At 39.1% G+C, this 12,500-nt stretch overlaps 1 protein-coding gene across 2 annotated transcripts in view; it reads left to right on the top strand.

Moving 5' to 3' along the window:
- Nucleotides 1–4,274: 4,274 nt before the first annotated feature.
- LOC138026807 (polyribonucleotide nucleotidyltransferase 1, mitochondrial-like) overlaps nucleotides 4,275–12,500 on the top strand; it is an 18,895-nt gene continuing 10,669 nt past the window's right edge. The window contains exons 1-14 of one of the 2 annotated variants that reach the window (XM_068874261.1): nucleotides 4,275–4,414; nucleotides 4,547–4,607; nucleotides 5,486–5,566; nucleotides 7,016–7,121; nucleotides 7,223–7,272; nucleotides 7,895–7,958; nucleotides 8,657–8,704; nucleotides 8,806–8,916; nucleotides 9,511–9,584; nucleotides 10,121–10,230; nucleotides 10,484–10,535; nucleotides 11,514–11,571; nucleotides 11,846–11,942; nucleotides 12,325–12,427. In XM_068874261.1, the coding sequence (XP_068730362.1) occupies nucleotides 4,281–4,414; nucleotides 4,547–4,607; nucleotides 5,486–5,566; nucleotides 7,016–7,121; nucleotides 7,223–7,272; nucleotides 7,895–7,958; nucleotides 8,657–8,704; nucleotides 8,806–8,916; nucleotides 9,511–9,584; nucleotides 10,121–10,230; nucleotides 10,484–10,535; nucleotides 11,514–11,571; nucleotides 11,846–11,942; nucleotides 12,325–12,427 (1,149 nt within the window). In that variant the 5' untranslated portion in view covers nucleotides 4,275–4,280. Of the gene's footprint in view, nucleotides 4,415–4,546; nucleotides 4,608–5,485; nucleotides 5,567–7,015; nucleotides 7,122–7,222; nucleotides 7,273–7,894; nucleotides 7,959–8,656; nucleotides 8,705–8,805; nucleotides 8,917–9,510; nucleotides 9,585–10,120; nucleotides 10,231–10,483; nucleotides 10,536–11,513; nucleotides 11,572–11,845; nucleotides 11,943–12,324; nucleotides 12,428–12,500 lie in introns of those variants that run through there. The other variant, XM_068874262.1, reaches the window with a different exon arrangement.

Genomic DNA, 12,500 nt, shown 5'->3' with positions numbered 1-12,500 from the left:
ACTTAATTCGAATTCGTAATTAAATACCGTTTGTCCCCGCAAATAACTCTATCTACTCACAATTTAATTGGAACTGCCCATTATTAAAAGGGCACATTGTTTCAATGCTTTATTCATGAGGTAAGTCTAGGTCTATTTCGGTCAATACTTCCCATAGCTCAGACTTTGAGATATAGCCAATGAGAAATTAATGGCTAACCGGTGAGTAATTATAGTTGATTAATCATCGAGTATTGCTCAATAGGTAAGCGATGACTAATCAGTGACATCGATCAGTGAATAACCAATGCTCTACAAAATTTGTTTGTCTTCGATTAATCACTGGGTATTGTTCATTGGTCTTATTTATGTATAGTGTAGGCAAAATGTTTCAGCGACACATTTCCGAAATTTCGCACAGTAGAGATAAAGCAGAATCCCGGCAGATTATGTGTCAAGTAGTCGCCTAGGGAAGGTGAAAAACAACTGACACTTTCAAACCGAGTCAGAGGTTCCATCGATAGAAATCTGACTTGATTTAGTAAAGTGGTCGCTTACGAGAGGTGGTCGCAAAGGGAAGTCAACTATATAACAATTGAAACTGACCGTGAACAGTGTTCACCCTTGCGCGCAGCCGACTGATGAGAAAGCGTCATCCCTGGTGCGCTATCTAAAGAAACAAGAACAAGAACAATGAACTAATGAATGGTGGATAGATGGACATAGGAATAAAAAAAAATTCTTTATGCAACTAGAAGGTGTCTCAGTTCAAATTTACAAGTGGTTTGGGTCTTCACAAAAACCGCTCATTATCTTATAGCCTAAACTACTAAGGATATAACAGATATAAGGACGTCCAAAAGAATTACTCACTGCAAGAGAAGATAAATGTAAAATTTCATCCCTAATCATGTGATCGATTTGAAAAAATAAAGTAACTTCAAGGACTGAGAATAACGAATTTTAGTCATTCATGTAATTTGAGAGCGCACTTCAGATTTTCGTCTCAGTTAGTGAAAGCAAAGCTTTTTCTGTGATATTATTAAATCCGTTTGATTCTGTCTCCTTCCAAAATACTGTCTATGAACGCGTAAGGTTGGAGAAAGCAGTTGCTATTCTCCGTACTCGATAATATCTTCGTTCTCGAAAATATCTTTAAAAATCACGAGTGAACAGGGAAACGGGTGGGATGATCAATGGATGGATCAATCGACGAAGTTATGTTGTGTTGCATACTTAGTAATATTACTGCCTGAAAGTGGCTCGAGCCAGCTTAGGATAAGTTTAATTAACGTCCTTAATTGCTCAAACAAGAAAACAAATGATAGAAGTATGACTGCAGTCTCTACAATACAGTGATAATAGGACAGCAGTATAATTTTCATAAACAAGTAAACGCCTAAGAATGGCAAAAGACTCCTGATTTCCAGGAATTCTATAATATGCCCTTGTGGACGCTGTTAATTGAACTGTCGGATGTTAAACGCTTCATTTTGTCGGATTAACCAAAGGTGTAAGTTAAGGCGAGTGCATTATGCCTGAATGAGGTACCAGCCCTGAGTTACCAAATCTTGATATTTGACATGCAGAATATTGAAATTTCAAGATTTGGAATATAGAATATTGAAATTTCAAGATTTGTTATGCAAATATTAAAATTTCAAGATTTGGCATGCAGAATATTGAAATTTCAAGATTTGGCATGCAGAATATTGAAATTTCAAGATCTGACATGCAGAATATTGAAATTTCAAGATCTGACATGCAGAATATTGAAATTTCAAGATTTGGCATGCAGAATGTTGAAATTTCAAGATTTGGCATGCAGAATATTAAAATTTCAAGATCTGACTTGCAGAATATTGAAATTTCAAGATTTGGCATGCAGAATATTGAAATTTCAAGATTTGGCATGCAGAATATTGAAATTTCAAGATTTGGCATACAGAATATTGAATTTCAAGATTTGGCATGCAGAATATTGAAATTTCAAGAGTTGGCATGCAGAATATTGAAATTTCAAGATTTGGCATGCAGAATATTGAAATTTCAAGATTTGGCATGCAGAATATTGAAATTTCAAGATTTGGCATGCAGAATATTAAAATTTCAAGATTTGGAATGCAGAATATTGAAATTTAAAGATCTGACATGCAGAATATTGAAATTTCAAGATTTGGCATGAAGAATATTGAAATTTTAAGAGTTGACATGCAGAATATTGTTTATTGGTCTTATTTATGTATAGTGTAGGCAAAATGTTTCAGCGACACATTTCCAAATTTTCACCCAGTAGAGATAAAGCAGAGTCCCGGCAGATTATGTGTCAAGTAGTCGCCTAGGGAAGGTGAAAAACAACTGACACTTTGAAACCGAGTCATCTCTAAAAGGGGTCGCGGTCGCTTACGAGAGGTTCCATCCGTAGCAATTTGACTTGATTTAGTAAGGTGGTCGCTTACGAGAGGTGGTCGCAAAGGGAAGTTCAACTATATAACAATGGAAACTGACCGTGAACAGTGTTCACCCTTGCGCGCAGCCGCCCCCCCCCCCCCTCCCCCCTGAGCGAGCGCAACACATAGTGTTGTAAGATTGAAAACTCACAACATGTCCAAATCTAGATTAAGTTCTATCTTATTGCGCAAAGTTCAGAGCTCTCAAGTCTCACGCATTGAGCGTGAGTCTCACGCATTTCTATGCAATCTCACGGTTTCACGCCGACGTGAGCATTTCTCACGCATTGGCATTCTTCTGGTAGTTAACTCTGCTTCTGGTAGGTAACTCTCTTTTAACCTTTCAAAAGTGCTCATGAATTCCGAATTCGTTCCCTCGTTCCTTGGTTGAACTTCGGCCAGTGTTCAATCTGTTCGTGTGCGACTAATCTTCTTCTTTCTTCCGGACTTTCACTGTTTAATATATGACTAATACGCCGGTATGTTAGCTTAGGCTGACCATAATAGCATGGGCTCTCTTAGCGAGCAGCATGAAAAAAACCAAAATGGAGGACTCGACGGTGCATTTCCAGCAATTTGAAAAGTTCAAATTTCAAAACTTTTCCGGAGGAGCATGCCCCGGACCCCCCTAGAATTTTTCGGCGCCTCTGGCTCAAGAAACACAGGACACTTGCGCCTTCGGTGCGATCTCCAATCTCCAATCTCCAATCTCAACGGCTTTGGAAAGTTCTTAAGACTTGAGAGCTCTGAAAGTTCTGCCACTAAATGTCTCAGTGTTCTGTGGCCGGTTGCTCGAAGACTGGTTAGCGCTAAAAGTTGGTTAAGAGCTATGAAAACCAATAGGTTTCCATGGTATTTAACGCTGGTTAGGGCTAACCATGCTTCGAGCAACCCGGGCCAGAAACCGGCATAGTGTAGTCAACTTCCATCTTGCTCACACCCATTTTCACAATTCTACTTCCATCTATCAAACTTCCGAACATCGTAGGGAAGAATGTCTTCGTTTCCAGTGTATTCAATCTTATAGCTTTATTTCACAATTCGACTACCACAAGAAAAATACCTTGCGCCTTACTCACTTCTATGCACCGTTCACTTGCTTACCGGCGGGTCTAATTTGCAGGTCGCAGGTCGCGGGTTGCAGGTCATTGTTTCACCAATACGGAAAGTATCCTAAACATTCTTAAAAGCTAACCTTAGGCCTAATTAGGCCTAAACAAAAGTTTTAAGGACTAAGGTTAGCTTTTATGAATGTTTAGGATACTTTCTGTATTGGTGAAACAATGACCTGCAACCCGCGACCTGCGACCTGCGACCTGCAAATTAGACCCGCCGCTTGCTTACCAATGCTACACCTGAAATTTGCGAAAATTTAAGAATATTTTGAGAATAAACCCGAGCATGAAATAACGATATAATTTTGTGCTTTGAAAATCTGTAAATACAATACAATTTTACGTTTTTAACTTAACAGTATGAAATTATTTCTTTCTCTAAACGTAGTTGAAACAAAATCGGGTACTTTCGTTTCCATCACGGTGTTTCTGTGAGAGCCAAAACGGCCAAGGTCTGACGCGACATCTTGACCTCGCTGACTACAACGAAAAGCGATGGAGCACGTTCACAATGTAACGCGATACAGATCTAGACACCGCAATACATTCTAAAACGGAAATGTCATTACAAGAATATTCTTGCGTGACCATACCAAATATGGGTAACTCCTTATTTGGGAGAGAGGGGAATCCTTTTTCTGGGCCCATGAGGTCTTGCACTCTCAAGGGAGTCTGGACTCGGCTGTTGCACAAGAACCACAGAGGCACTGGAAACTAGTAACCCGAACGAGCCAAGATGGCGGCTCGCCCGGCTGGAAGATTTGTAATTGAAAGTTGTTTTTTCAAATTGTCTAGGGCATTGAAACGTTTTAGAGTTCTTTGTAGGTCGAAGCATTCTGAATGTGTAGTTGAGCTTGAGGTTGGCCAACAGTGAGTATTGTAATGATTTGGCGATTGATAAAGTATCTTTGAACGTATTGCACGTGCGAAAAAAGGGTCATCGACCGACTTCAGAGGAAGTTCAGCTTTTGATCGATGCCTTTTTTCATCTCTGTTCCATAGATCTATGAGGTTCTCAACAGGAAAAGTGGCAAAATTAGCAGACGGGGCCGTTGTTACTGAGGTGAAAAAGATATTTGTACGTAATTAGCTTAGAAGAAAGTATCCTAAACATTCATAACAGCTAACCTAAAGAAAAGTGTTTAGGCCTAAGGTTAGCTATTATGAATGTTTAGGATGCTTCTTCTAAGCTTTTCTTCTAAGCTAGTTCCATGTCACGCAATCGTGGCCGGGTATTCTGAAGAATTCAGATCATGTTGAAATTTGGAGTGTTGGTGTTTTTTAGAAGAGGGGAAAATCGGAGTACCCTGGGGGAAACCTCTTGGAGCAGAATAGAGAACCAACAACAAACTCAACACTCTTATGACTTCAAGTCCCTGAAGACCCCAGGCCACATTGGTGGAAAGCGAGTGCACTCCATCACTACGCCAACCCTGCTCTGCAGGAGCGTATGGCAAGGGTTATTCCTACATGTAGATGGTCACACATCTAGAAACTAACCCTGCTCAACAGGGCTTAACATTGATCACCATTCAGGAATCAATGTTAGCCCTGTGAGCCAACCGTACCCTGAAAATTTTCAATTTTGGGATTTATTGAAGGCATGTGTATAGTTTGTGATGTCATCAATTTTGAAGTAGAAACACTATAAAGTGTTTTCACGTGATGTTGCGGCGGCCATGTTAGTGTCCCTAAACAAAGGAACGGCGACCATGTTGGTGTACCCAACTAATCCTCTGTTATCATACACACGCTTTCTTTTATTTCGGGGCAAAAACAAGGTTGCTGATCATGTGAGTCTTTCTCTTGCTCAACCTCTGGTGAGGTTTAGAGAGGCTCTGCTCACAGGGTGAGCATACACAGACATTGTTCAGAATCCCCTTCCATAGGCTCCAACTCTGCTCAATCCTCAATCCTCTTGCCTTTTATGTCATTTTTCAGTGTGGAAATAATGCAACCTTAGTCACAGCGGTCAGTGAGGAGGAATCAAAATTAGCCTTTGGACATGGAATACCATTAACGGTTAGTCAACAGATTGCAAGATATCAATAAATAATACTCATTACAAAATACATGGTGGTGAAGCTACAATGTAGTCATGCATTTTCAGCGAAGGGTAATAGCTTTAAAATGATTGATATTTGTAGCCAAGATTGCTTTTAACAGTACATCATGTATATGTTCAAATAAAGTGCAGTGACACTGTAGTTAAGGCTTTATATTTTGAAGGAATTGCACCTGCCTCAGTTTTGTTCATTAATCTCAATTGGGTTTTTTCAGTGGTTGCATGTTTTGCAATATTAGCCAAAGGGTACTCCCTTGTGTTTTGAAAGGAATGGTTGCTGGTCTTAGCCCATGGGTACACATTGACTAAATATTCCCTTTTTATTTACTTACAGAGACAGTAAATTATTATAAAAATTAATGTGCCAATGAATCTTGCAGTGAATAGCACAAAAACTCCAGTGGAGGTGGTATTTCTGAAGAAAATTTAGTTTGTAATCATTTCCAACTGAATGCAAAATTAACATATAACGTGAGTGTGTCCAGAATAAATATAGATTACATCATGGTTGGTGAGTGCGTACGATTTTTATTCACGAGTTGTGAAGGATGGCGTAAACAAACGAGTGAGCGAAGCGAACGAGTGAGTTTAACGATCTTTCACAACGAGTGAGTAATAAAAATCGTAGAAATGAGCCAATCATGAAGTAAGTTGTTTACTATATAAGTACAAAGATCATAAAGTTAACGAGGTAAGTGTTAATGGTGAGGCTATCAAACCACCGATCGTGAACGAAAGCCCTAAACAAATAGCAAAATATTTTTGAAATAAAAAAAAAATCTTTACCTTCCATTCCTCGCTTGAGCACTTTTAAAACTTTTTGAGATCTTCTGAAGTATTTTTGTGGAGAAAACTAAGCAATAAAAGATCAAAAACTTTGAAAACCATACACCAGTCGGCCGCCATGTTTACAAATCTGTGCACAGGCCACCCGCGCCAAAGTACAACATCATATTAGCCAATCAAAAGGCTGATACAATTTTTCACTAGTGAAAATAACGACATAGCCAATCAGAGTGTCGATATGTCGTTTTTCACTAGTGAAAAAAATCGTATGACCAATCAGCTGGCTTCTTTAGCGCAAAGAGACTATTTTTATCTTGATCCTTTTTGGAGTGTAAATCTCGGTACGTATATAATAAGACATTTAGCCCGATTAATAAAAATTTGAAGTCCAACATTTCTTATGTAAACCCATGTTACACCAAATTAGGGTATATAATCATTTGGAGTGTTTGTCCAAATTTTGGTTATTACTGAACTTATACATCTGTTCTTAAGCTTCACACCAGTGCTTGGACATATACCAAACAATGAAACTGTTCCTGATGATAGAAGCTGCTGCGCCTTTGTTATTAGTTAATTTAACCCGTAATAAACCAGGTGATTTTATGACATGTGTTTAGGTTGATTATAAGGAAAAGGCAGCAGCTGGGGGCCAGTTTCCAAGGACTTTTTCAAGAAGAGATGTTGGATTACCAGAACGTGACATTTTAATTAGCAGACGCATTGGTAAGTCAACAGCAAAACATTAGGGCCAGAGTGCTTGTCTGGAACAAATTAGAGGCCATAATCTACAAGAATTGTTGAAAACATCTGTTTGTTTGTTTTAGACAGGTCCTTGAGGTCTTTGTTTCCAAAAGGTTATTCATGTACCACACAGGTATGAGCAGAACATAATGGCACTTAAAATGACAATGTCTTGTTTCCATCAAGAATCTTTTACAGTATTATAATAATAATGTTAATACATAGATTTATCCAAGCCCAAAAGCCAAGCTCCCATGTTATTTGTTCTTACACTAAGTTAACCTGGCTTGAGCCTGCAATCCAATCGAAAACCAGTACCTGGTCAGCGGTCAACATTAAAAAAGCAGGTCAGCTCATTGAACTTTTAACTTGAGCCAGTGATATGGTCATGTGATACTGATCAGCGGATACCTTGTTTTAACAGGTGTCAATTAACCATAACATTGATGTCCAATATCAAAGATGTTCCCTCTAAAAAATGTGGGTTACACCACAGAATTTCACATTGCCATTCATGAAAGGGTGGACATAGGGCAGTCGTACTGTGACTAAAACCAAATTTTCTCCCACAGTTTGGTTGCCGTATTTTCTTACCCATGTTGCCCTGTGCGTATCTGACCACTCAATCATTAAGGTGATAATGGATGTCCTGTATTTTGGTTTTATCAAAGGCCCCTGGCTTTGGAGCACTCCTCATGTTGTCGACGTGTAATAAGTTGTATTTAATGTATAACTTGTTTGTTTTGTTTTACGAGGTGATGGGAAGTCTTTGGGCTGCAGATGGGCTCTTCGACCCTGACATAACAGCAATGAATGGAGGTCAGTCAGTGAGACACCCAACCAAACAGCCAGGCAGTTGGTCAGCATGCCAGTGTGTCTTTCCATCCATGACCATCCTTCCAGTGATTTATCCCCCTTGAAGGAGATAAACTCAAATGATGGTTTTTCTAGAGTGTGGAAAATAAGATTACTGGTACCTGAAGGAATACTTCTCAATGAAGAGAAGAGAATACATACATACAGACACACTCAATTGACCACTTCCCATAGGGGCTTTTCGGGGCCAATGAAACATAATCAGTGAAACGACAGAACAGAACTTACAACAACATCTGTTAAGAATCCCAACTGGCTGGAGGCAAACCAGTTGGCTATTTAACAAGTGCAGCGGAGAAGTTGAACCAGGGACTACCAGGAACAAATTCAACTAGTGATCAGAACGGGTCTTGAACCTGGGAGCTCCGGAACTCAAGGCAAGCGTCCTAACCACTGGGCTGCACTGTCGCCAAGAGAATCAACAACACATGATGCTAAGTCTTGGAACTGAACCTGGGCCACAGTGGTGAAAGCCGAGTGCTTTCACTGCTGTTGGTACCAATTCCACTCCCTCTTCTTTCTGCCTTCTTGGATTATGCTTGTTAGTCTTCTATACACACTGTTTAGCTCAAAACATTAAGAAATTTAGTAGTTGACAAAATGCATATTATTACTTTTAACTGTTCAACTGTTCCTTCCAGCATCTGCTGCACTTGCTGTTTCTAACATTCCTTGGCATGGTCCTGCTGGTGAGTGTTCAACACTGATTGCTGTATTGTGGGGTTTAAGTACTAACAAATTAAAGGGTTTATCTCGTTGAACTTGTAACATTTCATTCACTTGTCTGTAGGTGTCGTCAGAGTGGGAGAAGTCGATGGTGAATTTGTCGTTAATCCGTCTTGGACACAGCTGGTCAACAGTCGCCTTAACCTAGTTGTTGCTTGCAGTGAACACAAAGTCGGTAAGGAGCAAGGTCCAAGCTTTCACCTTTTGTTATTTACAAGCACAAGGGGCCAGGGCCCAGGCCACCAAGAACAGTGCCAAAATTGTTTCAAGGAGAAGTGTCAAACACTTGGCCAAGATGCAACCTGCTGCTTACTTGAATTACCCTTTTGGAACCATTTTGTTTATTTATATTTAAGATTAGGTACAGTCATAGTTGGTTGAAAAATTACATACCGGTAATTATAAGTGGCAGTTGAACCTTCCACTTGACTTCAACTAGTTTCCATGCCCGTGTGCCAGATTAACCTCGTAGATATAATAAATATCTTACTATCCTCATTTTCTTGGTCCGTACTGTAGGTTACGGGTCCTCGTTTTTTCCCCATTGATTCGTGGCCCAAGCGCTTCATGCTAACTTAACAATCAACAGGAAAATATGAGGATCCGTAACTTACAGTATGGACCAAGAACTCGGTTTGTAAGAGGTATTTGTTGTATAAGATAAGAAGCCATAGCGTCTAGCATTATTACATGAAATGTGTGCTTATTGTGCACACCATTATTCTTATTAGCACACAATTTCACAAAGGCTGTTTTGTTTTGATTTTAGTCATGGTGGAAGCATTTGCAAATGAAGTAACTTCAGACAGATTTTGTGAAGCCCTTAGATTTGGATTTGAAGAGGTGTGTTAATTTAAGGTAACAGTTGATTTATTTTATTTTATTAGCTTTGCCCTGAAGAAATAAAGAAAAAAATAAATTGAAGATATACAAATACTGAAAATACAAAGATAACAACACACCAATAGTAACTTAAATTGGGCAGGGACACCGCAACAGCTAGAGCCAATTACTGCGGACCCACGAAATAAAAAATATACAAATAGCAATTAAAATCACATGCAGCAGCTAATTTCTTGGTCTAAAAACCTGGCTGTGTTACATTTCAAGCAAATACTTTTGAAGCTACAGTTGATTTTTAGGAAGGAAGGTCCACATATGAAATAGAAAAGAAAAATAAATGGTGTTCAGGTTGTAAAGATTTCTCCAAACTGCCATTAACATGTCAATTGAGCATCAGAGTCAGATTGCAATCTGCCAATACAATTTGTAACTGCAATTTTTGTTTGGAAGCGTTAACCCAGGATTAGCTTACATGTAATTGGGCTCTGAAGAAGTGAATTACCTTCCTTATAAGAATCTCATTGAAACCTTCTTAGTGCCAACCAATCATCCAAGCATTGCAGGAGCTGCAGAAACAAGCTGGAACAGTAAAGAGACCATTCACATTTCTTGCCACTCCTGTAGAAGTCTTAGAAGCCGTACAAAGGTAACGTTTGTTAAAAAAAGGAATGGATAACTTAGAAACCTACTTTTTTTGTCCATGCTGGCAGCCAGGGCACTCATGTCTGGAAATGCAGCTAGTTACTAGAAAGATGCACACAGAATTTTGTTAAACATTTTGGAAGGGTAAACATTGATAAACAAAAGGAAGGGTTAGGGCCTGGGGTTGAACTAGTATTAATTTTATGAGAGTGTACTGCAAACATTATAATACAGTTTGTGTTGTTTTATTCCCACAGATTTCTTGTTGAACGACTGGATGGAATATTTTCAAACTTCACTTATTCAAAGGTTTGATTCTTATCCTGCATCGATAATGTTATTGTGAGGCAGCGCTTTATTCCAGAAAAGATTCAAAGCAGTTTACAGCAATTTTTGGGCATCTTTTATTATGGTGCAAATGACTGCCTGTACTTTCTTGTTGAAATTGTTTGTAGGATTTTGAGGTTCCTCACATTCAGAGGGAATGACAGACCATAACAGTAACACTGGGAAGTCTGGATCCCTGTCCTACCAAAATATGGCGCATTTTTAGTGTCAAAATTCAAACTTGCAATTCAAACGTTCAATTAGGCAATTCAAACATTCCGTTTGGAAAATCAACCTTCACTTGCCCAATTCAAACATTCGATCAGTTCGGCAATTCAGACATTCAGTTTGGAAATTCAAATCCTCAATTTCGATCAATTTGGCGAATCCAACTTTCAGTTCTTCAGTTCAAACCTTCGAAATTCAAACAAGCATGCCACCCAAACTTTCACTCGACAATTCAAGTATTTAATTGAAGTGAAGGTTTGAATTAGCGAAATGAATGTTTGAATTGTTGAATTTCGAAACTGAAGGTTTGAATAGCTAAATTGAATGTTTGAATTGCCAAATACATGTTTGAATTTTGACACTAAAAACGTGCCTTATTATAACAGCATTATGTGGGTTTTTTTGTGTCTTACACAACTTATTGGGATAAAAAGGTTTGCAAGTCTTAACTATTAAATCATGAATCAAGACAGCTCTTTTGTCTCATTTATTAATACAAAGACCAGGAGTGATAGTCCAGAGAGTTGAGTGCAGGACCTCTTGCGTGACAGTCCATGCTCAACTGACTGAACGATTGGAGAAATTTCCCCTCCTCTCTTCAGCTTGCTTGCGACTGACTAAAGCGGGTGGTGTGACCAACTGGTTTATCTATTGTCATTTGTTCCACAAGGCCAACCCGAATGTCCTCTTTTTATTTGAATATTCTTAAGGTTCATGATCCTTTATCTTTAGCAAGAACGTGACAAGGAAATGTTTAGTGTCAGGGATGCTTGTCTCACAGCGATTCAAGGTTAGGGAATGTGTAACGTATGGTTAGGTTTGTTTAGAGTAAAAGTCAAACTAGCCTAGAATAGGTGGCTTAAAAGTAAGAGTGAGATAAAAAGTGGATTACTTTAATCTTGTGCATGGAGACAAAAGCCTTCCTTCATGTCCAGTGTTTTTGTAGCTTGTTTACTAAGTCCTCCTCAAGAGTATTTCATACCATTTGAGAGCCTGTACATATTTATCGAAATTAGTGACGTCAAGAATGGACATACATTGTTGCTCTTTTCATTAATTCACAGAACAGTTTTCTGAAGTCGATTTTCATGTGATTGAGGATGCAGTGTTAACCGTAACAAGATCGGTCTTTAGAAGAAACGTTCTTGAAAAAGCACAAAGGTACTGGCAATGGGCTTTCCTCGTCATTACATTCTTTTCTTCGTATAATAAGCTCTACAGTTCTTGAATCATGTCGAGAATGGCACCCTTTGGGGAACATGAAGGTTCCAGAGTGAAGCTGGAATGCAGGCACCAGTAGTTCGTAAGAGAGGGACATGCTCAAAAAGTGACTGTGGAAAGGAAGTCAGAACGTTTTATGGCAAGCTTTCGTCCGTGATTGAGTGCGGGCAGTTCTTCAGTAAGTCAGTGGGTCATTTGGTAATCAAGTCAGTCAGTCTACCAATCAACCAATGAGGGTTACTCGTAACCGTAGTAAAGCTTTGAGTTACTTCAGATGGCATGTGTTAACATGAAGTCCAGATGGTATCCTTTCTTTGGACAGGTGTGATGGGCGTCCATTTGATGCTCTCAGACCCATTAGATGTGAAGTGGATCTGTTCAAACCTTTGCATGGTTCATCGCTATTCCAGAGAGGAGAAACACAGGTATTCATGTGGGGAGCAGAGGTAGCCCAGTGGCCAGAGCACAAGATTAATTCCATTAATTCCATTAATCTCT

Source organism: Montipora capricornis, chromosome 12, assembly GCF_036669925.1.
Source record: "Montipora capricornis isolate CH-2021 chromosome 12, ASM3666992v2, whole genome shotgun sequence".
Taxonomy (NCBI): domain Eukaryota; kingdom Metazoa; phylum Cnidaria; class Anthozoa; order Scleractinia; family Acroporidae; genus Montipora; species Montipora capricornis.
The sequence above is the reverse complement of the archived record's forward strand: the minus strand, read 5'-3'. Positions and strand labels throughout refer to the sequence as shown.